Genomic DNA, 20,053 nt, shown 5'->3' on the forward strand with positions numbered 1-20,053 from the left:
CCAGCAGGCTAAACTGTAAAAAATTATGAAACAGAGGTGGAGTTTTATTTAGGGGACCTACAGACAGGATCTCTGTGGTTTGGGAAGCAGCTGTGCTATTGCCCTCCCACCGGCCCTTCTGTGAAGTCAAGAGATTGTCCTGAACAAGGGCCATGCTGCAATCCAGGTGCCCTCACCACTTCCTCCAGCCAAACCTCTCCCTGGTGACTCTGGTGGACATGGAAATCATCATTGCTCCTGCACAAAGCCCCGTAGCAGTGGGACAGGACTCCCAGGTAAGAAAGCCAGGAGCAGCCCTCCTTGTGGGCCAGCACACTGCTGTGACTTCCCTCTCTGCTCTCACAGCCCAGAGGGAGAATGGTTTTACGTCCCAGTTGGTTAAGGTACAGAGAATTTGTACAATTCAGTCCCTGAGTCTGAAATGGAGGAACAGACTGAAATTTGGTAAATTATTTGGGGAAATTCAGTTCTAGTGGGGATCCTGAGGGAGGCCACCAGAACACAGCTGTGCAGTGAAGTACCACGTAGGAAAAGCCTGGTCGGGGTGTCACTGTGGAGTCGGCTGGCAATCACTGGACTCGGCTGAGCCTGATCATCATCACCAGCCCGGCTCTGCTGTCCTTGCTCGGGCATGGACACACGCACAATTCACGTTGTGCTCATGTGCAAGCAGGCCGTGCGTACGATGAAAAAGTGCTTGTGCTTTACCAGGGAAGGGAGCCAAGGCTGGAGTGTATCATGAAATGAAAATAATGAAATATAATCAGCATGAACTGGGTCAAAACTCTTCAGCATGCAAAGCCACTTTCATCTAGTTAACTATCAGAGTGGAGAAGATAGTAGAAAACAGTAAATGTAAAAGTAACTGCAGCTAATAAAATGTCTGTAGCTGTATTTTTTGTTAGAAGACAACAAATAACCCTCCAAATCACAGCTTTATTAACTTAAAAGCAAAACAAGGAAAACAAATCTGACCATTAAAAAACATACACCTCTTTCTGTGTAAGTTTTGCAAATAGTGTAATTACTGGCCTGAAGAGCCTGATTACCAATTACAACAGCCAAAACAGTTACACTGTGCCAGAACATGCACATTCATAATCCAAAACTTTTCAAAAACATGCCGAGTCTCAAAGTAAGCATAGAATTTAATGAAATTACAGAATTTGACAAAAACAGGTAAAGTCAAGTCAAAAACATTATAAATGAGTTTTTACATAAGAAAATGAGACATTGTAAGTTAGTAGCTGCATTTACCTGGACATGGAATTTATTAGGAAAACTTACTAAACATTGTTACTACAGAAGAATAAAAACGTATCTTTGACACTTACAAATCCTCATTTCCATAAAGCAAAAGTTTTATTGCCTGTATTTATATAAATAGGGTATTATACATTAAACCCCAGTTTACATTTATAGATGGATAACATTTTGAACAGCAACATGAAGTGTGCAAAAACACTGGAGAGAGAAATAAATATTCTAACAAGAAAAAAACAAGTAACCGCTCTCCCATGCCTACAAATATCAAGTACCTCTTCGATTTTTTAACTTAAAAAAGATCTTTGTCAATTAGGCAAGAATTTTAGATCAGAATAAATGTAGCAGATGTATTACAACATTAATGCTAAATGAGAAAATACAACCCAAAGTCCTGAATGTAATCATGTACATCTACAGAAAACATTTCCATGTTCTACCTTGTTGCAACTACACGAGAGTGCTTAGAACTAGTGGTATATTACAATATATTCTCTTTTAAAACACCAATTTTCACAGTCCTGGCAATATGGTACCAGTTTATTGCTAGCATTCCATTTAGTATTTCATAGCACGCAAGTGTTAAGTAACTCATATATTGTTTCTACAAGTAAATAAACACACACCAAGTAAACTGATGTTATTATCACATACCTTAAAACAGGTTTTTTCCCCCTAATTTGTGTGAATTTTGTTGCCTACAAAACCAAGGACAACAATACCAATTAGCTCCTAGCACAGTATTAGCAAAATATCATTGACTCTCTCAAGTTAATAAATTCCAGCTGGTAACACATCTAGAACTACTTCTGGTCGATGACCTAAAATTGTGCAGCCTTCTGGGAGCAGACTGGTGTCCGCTAGTGACCAGAAGCAGGATTTATATAGGTGGATTTCACACTTCCCAGCATATTTCAGAAGGAAATGCTGATTATCTAAAAGTCTTCAAATATTTTTGTAGTCAAAGCTCAGCATGTAGTTTAAAACTTAAATATTTACAAGTCTCCAGTCCTTGAGATGTCAGATCTTCACAGTACTACATTAAAATTAATCAATCAAATGAAACCTCCTATAGTTTACCTGCACTCTGCACTGAAACAGACACGATTTTTCAGGGAACTCTTCTCTAGGATATAGGCATAACTAGGAGACAAAACCTCCAAATTCTTTCGCATTAAAATTCACATCAGCTAGGTATATAGGTAAATTAAATAATACCTTGAATTGCAAAGATATTGCTTTACTATTAACAAAACTTGGGGACAAAGCAATGGATTTTTCTTTAAAATAAAATTCTTCAGAATACAATTAACAGTGACACTTTGAATGAACTTAGAAGGAAACAGTTGTTTGCATACAAGAAAGTGTGATCAAACAATGAACAGAGGAATCCGCAGCATCACTTTGCAGTCTTCTGAAGAATACTTTTCAGGTGTTTATTCTGAAAATCCACTTTCACAGCATATAAATACTGCTTTGTTCACAAAACAAATTAAAGGGTCGATCAGCATTACCCTGACACTTTATTAAAAAGTTCCTTGGATTTTAGCAAATCCAGAGAGCCCACAATTCCAGGAGTGTTTTTGAACTGCTTCAATCCTCTGAAGAAGGACCACATTCCTCATTTCAGGAATTACTGATTTCTACCAAGCACAGTCATACACACATCATTTTACTAATCTGATAGCAATTTATTTTTTCACTGTAAGTCACAAATGACCTTTGTCTAAAATATATGCTTGGACTATGATGGACATCCATTAGAGAGTTCCACATTTTCCAACAACATTTATGCCTGGACCATCTCTGCTGGAATGAGATTCCCTGTTGTATCCAGCTGCATACACTTACAAGAGCAGGCAGAAACCGGGCACTCAGTATGGTCCCTAGATGGCAATAGCAGAAAAAAGAAAAAACACATAAAATAAAACTAACAAGAATTTGATAATCTATACATTTAAGTATGTGCAGGCACACAGTATCTCAGAAACACTCAGCATCATAGTTAAGTTTTCCATAAATTCTAAACCAACAAAACACTGTAATGATAGATCCTACTCAGTGCAGTATACACACATGAATCATAGAATCACAGAATGGTTTGGGTTGGAAGTGACCTCAAAGATCATCTAGTTCCAACCCCCCTGCTATGGGCAGGGACACCCTCCATTAGACCACGTTGCCCAAAGCCCCATCCAACTTGGCCTTGAACACTTCCAGGGAGGGGGCATCCACAACCTCTCTGGGCAACCTGTTCCAGTGCCTCACCACTCTAACAGTAAAGAATTTCTTTCTAACATCTAATCTAAATCGACCCTCCTTCAGCTTAAACCCATTACCCCTTGTCCTATCACTACATACCTTTGTAGACAGTCCCTCTCCATCTTTCCTGTAGGCCCCCTCTAGGTACTGGAAGGCTGCTATGAGGTCTCCCCAGAGCCTTCTCTTCTCCAGGCTGAACAACCCCAACTCTCTCAGGCTGTCCTCATAGGAGAGGTGCTCCAGCACTTTGATAATCATGAAATAAGAAAGATTTTAACATCAACTTACCTGAACCAGCTAAGCATATGCCCAGCATGTCCGCCATGCCTACAGTTGTGACACCAAGTAAACCAGTTGTTGAACTGGGCTAACTTCTTGTCTTTGCTAAGATCCACTTTTTCATCTGACTTGGATCCTCCTGCGTAGAGGCAAACCCATCCCCACAAATATGCATGTAAATCATGGTGCTTCATTTATATTTCAGTCCCAGTAACACCATTAGAACAAATTTGAAATTAGGAGCATCATGTAAAAAAAAGTGGCCTGATTTTAAAAGAGAAGTCAGTAAAATTATTAAACAGAGAAGAACTGGTGGAAAGTCAAAACAAGAACTGTATTGCTGAGCTGTTGCTTCACATCTTACAGAGAAGTTAAACTTGCCTATTAAACAAATTTTACAGACAGAATCTCTTTCACCAGTGATTTATGTTTCAGTGATTGATTTATGTTCCAGTGAATTACAGACCTGCTTTACTGCACAAGAAATGTTCTGCTTTAAATATAAATATATAACAATTATATATATACATATACAAAAAGCAGCAAAAATCTAAAAGTTATGAATTGGACCACTCACAATAAAGAAGTCATAACAGATCAGTGAAAGAATGAGGAGATACAAATATATGACAACTGCACAGCTGTGCATGGCTCTATAATAAGACTGACTTAAAAATATGGACAAAATCAGTTTAAGTTAGACCTTGTATAACACATAGCCCAAGGTGTTTAGAACCAAGAGATTCCAGTCATAATATCTCTTAGCTGTGACAGCATGATCCATACATTCTTTTATAGTGACATAAAGTGTATCACATTAAATTTATTCTCTTCCTCTTCCAGCTGAAAATCAGTTCATTTACATTCCAAGATTTAGGTAGTATCCCTACAATTCATCTCAAGAATCTCACTTCCCATTTCTTACTGTTTTAAGGCTAACAATACTAACCACCACAATACTTGAATCTTTTCATCTGTCTAACCATGGAATTTCACAGACAATCTCACTGGCAAAGCGGTCCAAACCAAGTAATTGTGCATACTGTCTGACACCAAAGGACTGAGACATACAGGAACTGTTAATTAGGCCTCTAATTAGTACTCTGGCTGAATAACTAAAACCCACTGTGTCATACCTGGACAGCTGGAAACTGGTGTTCCCATATTTATCAAACAAAGTGCACAGCGAGGAAGGGGTTTACGGCAACCGGGACAGCTTGTAACTTTTGACTTAGTTGGTGAACCACTAACTCCGTATTGGCTAAAACCTCGCCCCTGATGAGGAATAGCTGAACAGCTGTAGGAGATTGATTTTCCACAGAAGTTGCAACTCACAAACACCTAAAGAGAACAAAAAAAAATTTTTTTTTTGTTTGGTGCCATTTTTGCTACAACTATGAGTGAATTTGTTCAAGCTAGCAAAGATTTATTTACTGGATATTCTAGAGAATGTCCTGGAAAGCCAAGGCTACCCATGGAGTTCCTAACATCTAGACTTATAGATTTGGCACACAGTCCCAAGAAGCAGGCCTTAATGATGCCCACTTACCTCAAAAGCACATAAAGCCAAGCACAATTGCCAAGATTTAGGAAGTTATTATTTACAATAATAAAAAGCTATACCTGCAGTAATGGAAGAAATTAAGTTTACTTAATTAAATCTGGTCTCTCCCTCTTTAGAGTCAGGTGACCCACTCTAGAGTCCCCAACATGAGGATTTTCCTTATGCCACAAGTTGTGACTTGATATCAATAAGCACATTAAATTCTTTAAGGGCTATTTCTGTCAATCGCATAAGGAAGGAACAGGAAACTCAACTCCCTCCCACTTGGAGCAGTATGGATGCAGCTCTCCTTCAACAGCTGTAACGGATATATGAATTCCAAAACAGCCTTCCTTAGAAACCCTTGGCCCCTAAGGCTTGTAAAGCACGTACGTAGCAGACACAAGAGAGTGGAGGGTGCTGTGGTAAGACCATGCTGGCTAAAGATGCTCCCAGATGTTAAGTAGAGAGCACTTGGACCGGGCATCAGTTTTGGGTTTAGCTTATGTTCAGAACTGTTAATGAACGTTGCTACTGTTCACTTTCACTTTAAAGTTCAAGGGCTTCAAAATAGCTTTGAGGTTTGCTTCAATTAAAACAGAGCCAATGTGAACTGGTTCTTGGTTCAGTTCCCTGGTTTCAGCATTATCCTCACCATGTTGCAGAATTCAGCTGGATGATACATCTATGATTTTGTTTTTCAACATGGGAGGGAAAAAAAAAACCAGTTTCCCCAGAAGAAGTGTGAAAAAGTTACAGTTTCTGAAAGACAACCTGTCATTTGAAAGAAAAAGTTTTAAGAAAAAAAAAAAAAAAGGAATATAAATAAAATGGTAAGGAGCTGATTTCCTAGATTAGATATGAAGAAATGTAGCTTTGTTTACCATATTTCTGTACACTAGCAAAACAGTTAAGTCCTTTCTAAAACCCTGTTTTGAAAAAAACCCACAGTTACTTTTTTATGGCAGCCTTACTTGAAATCTTTCTTTTGCAAATGAATCCTCACGCAAGCCAAGGTGCAGCCAACTTTTTCTATAGAAGTACCATGCTGCCTTCCTTTTGGGATTGCTCATACTTCATACAAGAATTACATTTACCTGGGCTAATGGTTTTGAACTGGGATCCAGCTTACTCCTATGGATATCAAATTCTGCACGTTTATGCCAAAACCTCCAAGCGTCTAAAAGATTCCGGTAGTTCTCGATCCAGTACTGAACCCTCTCATCCTTAAGTACGTCCGATGGAGAACCCTAAAGCAGGCGGGAAAAAATGTCAGACAAACACTGAAGATAAACAATACATATTGTTCACTTTTCCAAAAGGCTTTACAAAGCGTACTACAAGATATGAGAAATAATACAGTGTAATCTGCGTAGAAGATTAGTTTTCTGTTAAACTGTAATGAGAGTTTGATAAAAATTTTCTTCAGTCTGCCGCTCTCTGGTTGAAAATACACATGCTGCCATGTCCTCCTAAAAACTTGTGTCTGTCAGATGAAGGATTATAAAATTCTGTCACATATCGCAATCTATATCATTGTTATGATTACATATGGATTTAAACACAGCGATGGCAATAGCTGCAACTGTGTAAGGGCCAAGACAAGTCCATCTTAAAAAACCCCAAACCAAATACTTACAGACAAACAAAAACCCCTCACCTCAGTTCTCTATCAAAATCGTGGAAGCAAAAAAATAATGAACCTGTCAGGAAATACATCAGCAATGAGCAGGGCAATGCGTATCGCCAGTTCAGCTAGTGAAAAGGACTATGTTTTGGTTTTGCCTCTCCCCCCTACTATCTCCCCAAGCTATCTCAACTAGAGAGAGTGAAGATACACATTTCTAGTTAACATTTGCCTGTGCAAAACAGGCATGATATATATCTTCCCAATTTATTATAGAAAATACTTTTTAGTTCACAGGATTCAGTACCACACTGCTAAAGAAACGGTGTTTAGTTCTCCTATATAAAGACTTATTTTCAAGTGAAACACTAACCTGTAGCATACAGTAGCTTGCTGTCTGGACATCTCCAGTTCTGTCAACATAACTTTCCATCAAGTCAACTCCATCTTTTGTCAGCCCTGTTAACAGTATTCCCTCCAAATTCCCAGCATCTTTCATTTCATTCGTCAGCTTTTCAATGAACCTGTTGAGCTATTAAAAAAAAAAAAAACACCCTTCACTTTTGTCATCTGTTCATCTCTTCCTAACTCATTTATGTTGGCATATGACAAAACTTTTCACAATTTGAATAGCTTTCCTTAAGAGCATCTGCTGCTAACAGAATATGCTGCTTGCTGGATGCTACCAGAATTTATATGGCTATATCCACTATATTGCAAGAATTCAAGTATTTGTTAATAAACTTTAAGCCTCCTGATAGGAAGTGCAAAGACGGAGGTTATATGTTCTTCAAATACTTCAGTGAGTTTGAAAGAAAACATTCCTGCTGTAAAACCAAACTTTAATTCAAGACAACATAAATATCTGGAAATAAATACTGAGTAAGTACAAATACTCTTCACTAAAACAGATATACAGGTAATGCAATAGCATTTAACAAACTAGCATGTCATTAATACCAATTAAAAACCAACCAAACAAGAAAAAAAACCCCACAAAATTCAAGCTGTAGCTACAAACTGATTATACCATACCTTATATCCTGCTGTGATGAGGAAAACCAAATCACTCATGACTCATTGCTTCCACTGTCCCCCCCTCCAGCCCAGAGCTCTTGCGCCTCTAAATAAAGCCCAGCTTAACAGGTTGCTTAAATGTGCAACCACAAACTTACCTGAGCATCATTGAGGAACTTGCAAGCAAATGCCACTCTGTCTCGTACAGCCATGTTATTTTCATACTTTGGAGAGAAAAATGGGAATGCTATCATCACGTTTTCACTTTTTCAATATGTTGTTTGTAAAAGTCAGAACATTTGCACTATTGTATAACTAATACTATGATTATGTACAAAGAAAATATCACATCTGAAGAAAGCTAACACTAAATATCAGATTGTTTATACTCAGATACAGGTATCAGAGCAAAACTGTAGCTACTGAACAATCTACTCAAGTGGCAGGAAAGCCTGGTACAACACATCCTATGTAGTTACGAAACTCTAGAAAAAGCAGCTTTGCAAGTCACGTAGAGCTGGGTTTAGTGCTTCTAGCACTTATAGCCAAGAGTCTCACCAAGTCACAGGGGGAAGACAGACAAACAAACCTTAATTTACCATATTTACAAAATAACTAGCCTAACCACTGAATTCCTTCCTAAAATCACAACTGAAAATTAATAAACAAAACAAAAAAACCCAACCAAAACCTAACTCCAAATACCCAGAACATGGATTTCTCACAAGTATATGGGCACTCATGCTGCAGCAATGCCATAATATTTACTTTTTGCTTTTTAATCCTTTTACTAGACTAGATGTGACACTGAAGAAAAAAATCCTTTATTAGATTAATCCTGGCACTTAGCTGTGCCCATTATTTTTCCCTCTTGATATCTCAGAACAGAAACTGTGACTGACACTGACAAAACAAGGAGATGTGCTTGACAATCTTTTTCATGCAAACTTCAACAGGTCTCACTGAAGTAAAAATTAAAATTAAAAAAACCCACATACCTTATGATCTGTCAGTTTCCAATTCATCAATCAAAACCCAACTATAAAATTGTTACCTAACTCCCAGAGAACAAGAACATTCTCTCTTGAAGAGAGAAAAAAAGACCCAGGTTTCTCTCTGGGATTCTTACCTTTTTTTTTTTTTTTTTTTTTTTTTTTAAAAAAAAATACCCTAAGAGCCCCATATGTTGACAACTTTTTTTTCATCAGGTTTAGGCCAATTACCCTGTTGGATTACAGGAGCCCTCCCTTGGGCTAAATAATTCCTACTGAATCAAGTATTTCTGTTGTTCTCTACCTGGGGATCAAGCATGTTACTCCTCCAAAGGCTCAAAGTATCTCATAATTAAAGATTTAGTTTGCTCTTCGCATGGCAACTTTATACCAATTTCAGAAGACGTGAAACTATTCTGTTTACTGTTTCAACACAGTGAAATTATTTTAACGAGTAAACAAGGAAAAAAAATACAATTCAATGCAAATATAGCTTGATGAAAGTTCTGCAAACTTCCCTGCACTTACTCTGTTTTGTGCATATCCATTATTAACCTCTCTCCCCCTTTTTTTCCCCCTGCTCAAATTATTTTGATAATGTTTTTCTAGTGGTTTAATAACTCCATGCTAAAAACCATTTCCTCTAAAAAACTGTGTGAACTATGTTGGGTATTTTGGCTGCTTATTCACGTTTTGTTCCCTAAAGTAACATTCACTACTATGAGATGTCTGTTTAGCAGAAAAAAGTGTTATCTGCCAGCGCCAGGAGCACATAATACATTCTAATCTGATTAATTCATGGAGTATATAGCACTTCCCCTACATATATGTGTGTGTGTATATATATATGCACCTATTACTTAAAGGAATTCTAACGTAACAGAAATTTACTTACCAAAACACCATCATATGAACCAGACTCACTTGTCAGGAAAGCAAACATAGCACACAAGTAGGGATTGTTCAATTGCAGTCTTAGAGTACTGCACATTTCTCTCCAAAGTGAGTTCTTCTCATCTGTGTAGCCTGATAGAGCCATTGCTACTACATTAAGGTTCAGATCACCTGATTTATTAAAAACAATCAGTGAAACGATATTCAGGTTAAGGACTTAAAAAATCCAATTAAAACTGTAATTAAAAGCATCGGTTTGAAACAGAACTTTAGGACGCAAGACAAAATACAGCAGAATTAACACTAGCTAAAATAAATGTGCATACATGAGCATTTATTAGTTTCTGCTTTAAATGCCTCTGTTCAGGTAAGTTAACAGCTCTAAAAGTCACAAGCCCACAGGCATGACAGCCTGAGTTATACTTTAAGCAACATCATGCTGGTTCTGGTATTTTGAAATAGTTTTGAACTGCTAAATGTGTTCCTATCGTTATCATAAAAGATTGTAATTACCAGAATTCATATCCACAAAAACTGAAAAGATAGGATTGTACATATAGCCATCACTTAACAGACCTAGCTGGAGGATGACGATTGCATATAGCAGCTTCAAGTTAACAAGTTTCTTAAAAACATTAAATTTATTTCATCTAAGTATTCATTCTGTCAGAAAGTTCAATTTTATTTTTGAAGATAGCGTGTCTCCGCTCTGAACCTTCCCTATGGAAAGCACACACACACTTCCCCCCACCAAAAAGGGGCAATATTAAAAATAAAAGAACCTTAACAACTCCCTTTGTGTCTTACCTACCCACTTTAGTGGCAAACTAGTCTTTTAAATTTAGTAAGACAAAACAGATGCAAATCAGAGTTGTAGGAGGAATACTGGCAAGAAAACAGAACAAAACCACCTCCATCTCCTTGCTCCTGTATCTTAACTTTTCCCTCACACATTGCAACTCTTAGTAAATGTTACTCCAAAACAAATTCTGCAGACCCTGAATATTACATTTCAGTTATTCCACAGCCATCGCACTGGCAGAAAGCTGCATACAGCCCAACAGAAGCAGATATACATGACATCTAGTCAAGATGCAATTTCATTTAAAAAAAAAAAAAAAAAAAGAATCCTGCTAGTTCTGAGTGTAACACTTTCTGGGGTACATACCAATAGGAAATTCTGAAACATAATCTATTTTAACTGGACAGTAAGGCATATGATAGTCTGCGTAGTGAAAGATCAAGATTTTGTCAGATTGTCAGGCTCCAATACAACCACTTCAAGTAATCATTTTATAAGACAACAGGCATCTTTTCCCTACCATCTTCTGTATATCTCTTTACAGAAAAGAAACTACTAAGGTGATACAATGCCAAAATAAAAGATGCTAAACACAATACGCACCTTTTCCCGAGGAAGCCCCTTTATTTAGAATCTGTATTGCTCTCCGTATGTCCAAGTTGAAAAGTGCTACAGCAGCAGCTCGCTCCCAATCTCCTTCCTGTTCCAATGAATTTAAAAAAGGTTCCACATCTAAGTCCATTCCCTTCTTTATCCACCCACAGAGCTGTAAAGCCAAGGACCTCTCCTCACTCAGATACTGAATAATATCTGCCTGTCTATCAGATCCACTCCTGCTGTGCCTGAGGTTCTCTGTTGTTCCTAGAAATGGGAAATAAGTTAAATTATGCTTAAATCACAATTTAAATTGCAAACACAACGCTTTGATTTCAATCCTAAAGCAGAGTACAAAAGCTGAGTATCATATTTTAGTACTTTAAAATCACTAAAACCTCCACGGTAAGGAGCAGCTTACACAAAGCTATTCTGATCTGCTAAAAGTCATGCATCTAAACTTGACACATACTCCCTACTAAGTCTTTTTTTTTCTTTACCTCCTAATATTTTGGAGGTTCTTGTTACAGTTGACAGGAGTTATCAGTATGTTCAATTTGAAAATACGTAATACACAGTCAAGCACCTGCTCTACCAGTTCTCTTATTCTTAGCAAGCATCAACGTCCTAGCAGCTTTCCCACCACTGAAGTTATTTTTTTGCTCCAAGGTGCATAAATATTAATAAGACCCACAATGAATAAAGAAGGAAAGATTCAAATAATAGATCATACTAATAAAAACCTTCACTGAACATGAGAGGCATAATCACCAGGGGTGATTATCACTTCAGGACAAGACAGCTTATTTAAACATAGTTATACAAATGTACATACTACATCGGCAGTGACTACAGTAAAGTCAGCTTCCTAGAACTACACTCCTATGTGGAACTTCAAAAAATGTAATAGTTATGTGGGGAGCAAGAGTTTTCAGTGCCATCAAATGTTTGAAATAGTTCATTTGAAAATTTACCTCTGAGGATACTGTCTTTTTATGATTACTGACTTTCCAAGAACACTGAAAATTCTGGAAATTACTTTACTATAAACTGTCAACTTACGTATATAAAAACACAAACAGAAATACTTTGTTTCTGTATTTTTAAATAGCCTCTTTCAACAATTTTTAAAGACAAACCCATGAGTGCATCATTCTGTAAACATATTACAATAGAACTTATCAAAGTTGGAACATTCTTACCCAAAGATGACTTCACAATTGATTTAATGCCAGCATAAACTAAGGGACCTTTATTTCCTGTAAGTTTTTGATCCATATCTTCAGTATACTGCTTCATAAGTATTTTCATGTATAGGAAGCTTAATTTGTCCCAAGTGTTTGAAAAACTTTTTTTTTTTTTTTTTAAATTTAAAGTCACATCCTCTTAACATATGCAAAGTATTTACAGGATGTTGCATTATATTTAAAGATTTTCATGTATTTCATATAACTGTTTTACATATAAAGGTATATTACTTCTTTAGGATATAAACTACAGTAAAATAAAGGATATAATGCAGAGTGTACCAAAGCGATTTCAGCTGAGGATCTTCATTTCCAGCTAGGAGGTGATTTCTCCAAACTTGTTCAGTATCAAGACCATACCTTGATAGAGCTCTAAGCCGCATTTTGGTGGCTATGTCTTTTTCCAAGGAACTAGCTTTTCCTTCTTCTGTACATTCATATAAATGTCGTCCACAAGCCCACATTAAGGATGTCACTGGACTCCAGGCAAGAGAAATTCTTTCAAAAACTGTGAAGTCAGACATTGTCCTGTTGGGAGTCACTACTACCATTCGATTTTGACTTGTGGGATGCCAGGCAAATGAAGCAATGTAGTTTTCACACGGCTGGACACTTCTTTCAATTATTGTTGGCTCAGTTTCATCTCCAATTGGGGTGGGAGTATGCTGCATGTCATACAGTCTAATGATATTACTATCCCTCGTTAATGTAGCTAACAGTCCAGTTCTTGTTGGACACCATGCGACTTTTGTTAAGGGTTTTGGTTGCTCTGTCAAGGTCAAAACTGGCTTTTCAAACTTTCTTAAATCCCATATGGCAACCTGACCTTCATAGAAGGAAGCTACACGATCGTGGAAGTAGGGATCGACAGTCACTCCTTGGACAGCCTTGGTGTTTACAAATATTTTTTGGCTTGTGTTCCTCAGATCAAAGATAGCCAGATTTCGATGCATTCCAGCTAAAAGCAGCTTCTGATCCCGTGGAAGCCAACAGAGAGAGAGACAAGCATCGTTCTGTCCCAATTCATACAGTGGCTTTGTTACTACCAGTCCTCCTTCTGGATCTCCTGCTGAAAGTCTTACTTTCTCTGTAGCAACTGCTGTGTCTGGGGCATATTTGCTACTGATATCCCAGATCAATACTGAAAAGTCAGCCCGATGTTTATCCAGCCCAGCAGCAAGCCAGTTGCTGTCTAGTGGGTTCCACGCGAGGGTATTGCATTGACGTGCGTGTTTGGGAACAAATTCTTTGCCTATCAGATCTTTAGATTTTGAGTTGTGATCTTGACCGAGGCTAGTAAGTACCACTCGACCATTGGCCTGTCCAACAGCAAGGAGACATTCGGGATCGTACTTCGGATACCAAGCCACACATTTCATATACGGTGTATCTGAATTTATTGACAGTAGTGTAGCTGTCGTTTCTTCTGATAACCGCAAGGACCCTGCCTTGAGTTCTGAACTTACAGCAGAGTCAATGTGATAAAGGCTCAATTCTGAATCGCATACAACGAATCTGTCAACATGGTGTGGGGCCCACAGAATATCAGGTTTGGAGCCACTCATGTTTAGGGTAAGTTTACATACAATTTAAGCACTTGTAAGAAGATTCAGGTGATATCCATGCATGTGGAAACTGCTGAGAAAATAATTTGTAGGAATGTTATCAAAATCCAATTCCTTTGTAATCTGAGATCATCTTTAAACAAACAAAAATACAGTTCTGGATGACTTTCAGCCCCAGGGTTTAACATATATACATTTCAGAACAAAACCTTAAACATTCTCTGCAATACCCCACTTTCCCTGCAGCACACTTTGGTTTTGCTGGTATATAGCTACTAAGACAGAACCAACACAGCCATCTACAAACTGACAACAGGATTTGCTGTGTTTACAAACTCCACACCAGCATTAAGGAAGAAGGGAATAGCTGAGGTGTGATGTGGCCTGATATGTGGGCGTGCTGCTTGTAGTGAGCCACTCCCTGAAACACGTAAAAGAAAATTTCTCTGCCTAATGGAAGTGCACTACTTGACAAAAACTAGAGCCTGTCTGTTTTGTCTAAGTCTGTTCCATAGCCTAGAAACGCTTGCCCTCTTTGAAGATTTCTACAGAAATATAACTTTCCACTCCTCATCTTATCCTACTGCTCCTAATCCCACCTTCTGCCCCAACATTACCTTGTCATTGTTCGTATTTGGCCTAGCAGCATTCATAAATGTACATTACTATCAAATTCCACTGACACTTCCAGAGTTGCACGCCCAGAACCATTACGGGCGCCTACACACAAAAAGACTCCCCAGATCCTAAACACCTCTTCCGCAACAGGAGAGAGGGCCACACTTCTCCCGGGCCTCCTTCGCGGGTCTGCTGTTCCATCTCAGCCCGGCTCCTACGTGCTCCGGAGGGCGCAGGGCCCCCTGGCCGCAGCCCGGCCCGCCTCGCCGCTTCCCACCCAAGGGCAGCGCGATGCAGGAGCCGCGGAACGAAGAGGCCGCCGAGGCCCCCCGGGACACCGCGGCGGCGGGAACGGGCAGGAGCGCGGGCGGCGGCGGCGGCCGCCACCACCCCCCCCCCCCTTCCACCGGGCGCGGCAGCTGCTCACCCACCCCGCGGAGCCCTCCGACATCACCGCCACCTGGGGGCGGGGGGACGGCGACCTGCCGCCAGCCGGCCACGCCGTCCGAGGAGGAAGAACGGGAAGCACAAGGGTTTCCGGTTGCGGGGAAGGAAAAATTGTGGCACTTCCGGCGCGCGGGGAAAGAAAAGCTGTTGCGCTTCCGGCGCGCGGGGCGACAGGGCAAGTGGGAGTCATCCCGCACAGGGCGCCTTCCGCCGGACGGAGCCTGCGCTCACTTCCGCCTTTGGGCCGCGCTTCTTTCATTGGTCCACGGGAGCTCCTCCCACCGTGTCGCGGCGGCTCTCACGGAGGGGTGACGTCATGGATGGCCCCTGTGCCTTGCGGCCTGGTAGCTGTTGGGGAGCGGTGACGTCAGGGCCGGCCCCAGCGCGGAGCTGGCCGGAGCTGCGCGGGCTGCAGAGTGCATCTGGGTTGGCCCGGTTGGGTTTGAGGGGCGTAATTGAAGCCAAAAAGCTGGGTTTGTACAACAGTACGTACAGCTGAGTGAGCACAGGTCACACCGTGAACCTGCGACAGAGCGGGGCAAGGAGCGTGTGGCACTCGCCGTCTTCCATTTCTTGAAATGTTACTGCGTTCTGTTAGGTTGGTCAGTGTCATCACGGAAAGGTTAGTGGTGATAAGCATGCCCAGGACAGGGTGAAAAAGGGCTCTCAGTGGCTGGATACCCAGGTTTTACACGTCAGTGGAAGTAACAAGCAGGAGCAGCTGGACACTATTATTTACACTGAAAAACACAACGGGCGTGAACTGAGATGACAAAACCTCAGCAAATCTCATTCAATTTGCAGCCTGCGGTTGCCTCTTTGCTCTCCATGTGGCTCTCCCTTCCCGCACAGAGGTGCGGTGTGACACAGGCATTTTTTGGGAGCAGAAGCTCTCCTGGCTTCTGATTTTTCAGAGTGTCTCATTATTGGCAACATAGCAAGTACAGATTCTGTCATGTGCATATGCAATAAATCCAGTACTTCTGCAAATGTGGAAAGAGTTGGCTATGACTGAAAAATGGGGCTGATAAATTGCGTTAAAACTTTTTCTGGTGGGAACCTCGGGCATCTTCCTAAATAAAATTTTAATTTTATATGGAATGTTTTTGCTTTCTCTGAAGATAATTCTGTGACATATTACTGCCATTGAAAGAATATTTCTGTTCTAACTGGTGACACAGTTGAGATGTGTTTTGTATTGGTCACCATCTGCAAAGCAGGTTGTTGCAACTAAGAAATTTCTCTCGCTAGTGGCATGTTCCATACGTAACTGGGAGGTGGTCCCGGAGGCAGTTTGGCTTGGGAACTAGCTGAGTATTGCCTTTGGTTGGTGAGCAATTGTGCTGTGCATCACTTGTTCTGTATATTATCATCATCATCACTAAGATTTATCACATGGATCATAACTAAATCCTATCAATGGTAATTCTGAGTATTTTTCCTTACAGTCTACATATTATATGAAAGACAAAATGGAAATGTTTGTAAATTCCTGAAGAATTAAGCAAAGTATTTCAATAAAGAGCTCAAAGGCAAGTAAGAATTTTTGTCAAAAGAAAGAAAACAATAGGTCTGTGTCATGGTAACATTCTGAAGGCACAGGAAATGTTGTGTCTCCGTTGGGGTTTGTAACAGCTCTTTAGGAATAAGGGAATTATAGAAAAAAAAATTGAAGCATTCAAGAGAGGAAAAATTTCATATATGAAAAAGGCATAAAATGCCTTAAACAAACTTGAAGAAGCTGTTAGGAGGTCAGAGAAAATGTTTTGTCAGACAAGAGGAAGTTATTCGGGGCATGTTTTGAAGGCCTTCTGAATGTAAAAAAAAGCAGGTGAGAAAACTTTACATTGGATCTGTTGGGGAGGATTATTTGGTAATCTGTAAAAAATAATGATGAAACAAGCCTTTGCCATCTATAAAGTATCGGAAACTATAATGAACTAGGAAGGATATAAAGGGCAACAAAAGACTTGGTTTGGTATGAAGGAGGAGGTTCAGGGTATTTCATTGCAGAATATTGGCATATTGTTTAAAATGGAATTTTTTATTAAGCTACTGTTTAAGAATTAATACTGAATACGTTTTGATAGTCCAACCAAATTAGTAATTATTAAGAAATACTAGTAAAAATATTTAATTTTTTACTTTCCTTTTTTTATATGTAGGGACTGGAAGGTCCATTTGGCCCTAAAGGAACTTGTGGACCTCAGGTAAGTGAAAAATAAGGTTTGAAAATATTCTCACATAGTTTTCTGAGAGTTCATTTTGTATTTCATACACAGTCTAATTTTGTTGCTAAATGGTTCACATTTGGGGGCAAAAATAATACATTCTGGTAATTCGAAGAATTTGCTGCACACCTGGCGCAGAGCTGTGTTGGTGCAGTCAGCTGTTCAGCTGGGCCCTCAGTATGGTACATGCTATGATAGTTTTTTTCCATTCACCAAGGACCTGCCAGTTCATTTTCCCTGCTGCTAGAATTTCTGGCGAGCTGATTAAGTAGCCAAAGTGGTGGCTTCCACAGTGTGTTGGGTTTGCGTGCCAAGGTTTTGGTAGCAGGGGGGGCTACAGGGGTGGCTTCTGTGAGAAGCTGCTAGAAGCTTCCCCTGTGTCTGTCAGAGCCAATGCCAGCTGGCTCCAAGACGGACCCGCCGCTGGCCAAGGCCGAGCCAATCAGCGCCTCTGTGATAACATATTTAAGAAAGAGAAAAAACACTTAGCGCTTTTGCAGCCAGAGAGAGGAGTGAGAAGATGTAAGAACATCTGCAGACACCAAGGTCAGTGCAGAAGGAGGGGGAGGAGGTGCTCCAGGCGCCGGAGCAAGATTCCCCTGCAGCCCGTGGTGAAGACCATGGTGAAGCAGGCTGTCCCCCTGCAGCCCATGGAGGGAGGATGAGGGGGTGTAGCGATTCCACCTGCAGCCTGTGGAGGACCCCACGCCGGAGCAGGTGGAGGCACCTGAAGGAGGCTGTGACCTGTGGGAAGCCTACACTGGAGCAGGCTCCTGGCAGGACCTGTGGCCCCGTGGAGAGAGGAGCCCACGCCAGGGCAGGCTTGCTGACAGGACTTGTGACCCCGTGGGGGACCCACGCTGGAGCAGTTTGTGAAGGACTGTAGCCTGTGGGAGAGACTCGCATTGGAGAAGTTCATGAAGGACTGTCTCCCATGAGAGGGACTCCATGCTGGAGCAGGGGAACGATGAGAGGAGTCCTCCCCCTGAGGATGAAGAAGCGGCAGAAACACCATGTGATGAACTGACCGTAACCCCCACTCCCCGTCCCCCTGTGCCGCTGATTGGGGCAGAGTTTGAAGCCGGGAGTGAAGTTGAGCCTGGGAAGATGAGAGGGGTGGGGGGAGGTGTTTTAAGAGTTGATTTTATTTCTCATTCCTCTACTCTGCTTTGCTTGGTAATAAATTAGATTAATTCCCTCTCTAAGTTCAGTCTGTTTTGCTCGTGACAATAATTAGTGAGTGATCTCTCCCTGTCCTTATCTTGACCCATAAGCTTTTCGTTACACCTTTTCTCCCCTGTCTAATGAAGGGGGGGAGCGATAGAGCGGCTCTGGTGGGCACCTCAACCCACCACACACAGTGTCTGGCAAAGTAACTCCTCCAACAGCTGAAGAGACTGAAAGGGGTCAGTCTCAGAAATGCTGTGATTGTTCAATAACTCTGTCCTGGATCAGAGAAAAATAAAAACAAACGGTCCCCTTGGTAGCAATTGCCCAACACTTTTTTTTTTTCATTACCTGTTGTCAGTGGCAAGTCCCTGATTCTTTCTGTGCTGGCAGTTGCTGGAAGGGCTTATGGCAGCTGTTGGGTGTTTTAACTTCTACAGTCTTTTCGGAGGGGAGACAGGAGTCTGTAGAGAGTTGCTTACTGTGACAGGGATCTCATAAACATTGTCATGCGTTGCTAGCTCTGTATGTTGACAAAGTGAGGACAGAAATTTCCTACTCCAGTGTAACTACCTGGACACGAGCATCTCTGGAGTAGATGAAACAGTACAGCAAATACAGAGTATCACAGATGCATGGAGTGCTGAGGTTGGGAAAGAGAGCAGGGAGTTAAGGAGAATTTAGTCGGGTCAGAATATGAACCTTTAGTCCTGAATTCCATTTTGCATAGCTTAAAGCAGTATCACTCAGTTTTCCCTATAGCGGACAGTGTCATTTCTGTAATACTATGCAAAATTAGTATTTTTAGCAAATCTTTACTGTCTAAGAAAAAACATTTGTTTTGCTGCCTAATCATGAAAGAAGAACATTATGGATGTGGGAGATGCAAGATCTGCCATGAAAGGGAATAGCAAAAGAAACAAAGGAATCAGCTTTTGCTTGCAGAAACTAAGCTGTTACTGCAATGTTCAATCTGTATACTTTAAAATGACAGCTGGTCTTGCAGGTGAAGTCACATCTGACTTCTATTAAACTATTTTTTTAAGGTGAAAGTAGGCCAGATTGAATTAACTTTTGAATATGTACTAGTTATTTTGATTATTACTTCTATAATCTCTTTATTTCAAGCCTTGCATTAATGCTGTGTCATGTTACAGCCTACATTCTGTTTATATTTGACTTCTTATACCAAACAAAACAACCACTTAAAAGTACAAGCAGATGAATGTTCATGTAAAGCAGAGGATTGAACCAATAATTTACAGTAACAGCAAATAATGGGAATGAATTACTAATGGGCATATAAATGGATATACCATGCAATAAATAACATAACAATTTATATTAAAGTATTTGTAGACAATTACATATTAGTAAGTTCCATTATTTCATAAAGAAAAATGAATGCCTCATGGAAGAGTGATGATTTGGAATACTTTCTCAGTTTTTGAATTGTTACATACATACCTTTTACATAAGGTGTTGGTGATTAGTTGATCTCAAAC

General features: G+C 40.2%; 1 protein-coding gene across 6 annotated transcripts; it reads right to left on the reverse strand.

Annotated features, from left to right (window-relative positions):
- Nucleotides 1-1,130: 1,130 nt before the first annotated feature.
- On the reverse strand, nt 1,131-15,274 carry MIOS (meiosis regulator for oocyte development). Of its 6 annotated transcripts, none has more exons than XM_075746105.1 (11): nt 15,135-15,274; nt 12,789-14,158; nt 12,476-12,574; nt 11,283-11,540; nt 9,879-10,048; nt 8,150-8,215; nt 7,348-7,506; nt 6,445-6,597; nt 4,941-5,145; nt 3,814-3,943; nt 1,131-3,149 (listed from the first exon to the last, which is right to left on the reverse strand). In XM_075746105.1, the coding sequence occupies exons 2-11, from the start codon at nt 14,083-14,085 to the stop codon at nt 3,053-3,055; spliced, it is 2,634 nt and encodes an 877-aa protein (XP_075602220.1). In that variant the 5' UTR covers nt 14,086-14,158; nt 15,135-15,274; the 3' UTR covers nt 1,131-3,052. The 6 variants fall into 6 exon arrangements, with proteins under 6 accessions (XP_075602220.1, XP_075602221.1, XP_075602225.1 ...); XM_075746106.1 differs by having other exon boundaries at nt 1,344-3,149; nt 12,789-14,155; XM_075746110.1 differs by having other exon boundaries at nt 1,344-3,149; nt 12,789-14,155; nt 15,131-15,268.
- Between the last annotated feature and the right edge of the window lie 4,779 nt (nt 15,275-20,053).

Source organism: Balearica regulorum, chromosome 2 (genome assembly GCF_011004875.1).
Source record: "Balearica regulorum gibbericeps isolate bBalReg1 chromosome 2, bBalReg1.pri, whole genome shotgun sequence".
NCBI lineage: Eukaryota > Metazoa > Chordata > Aves > Gruiformes > Gruidae > Balearica > Balearica regulorum.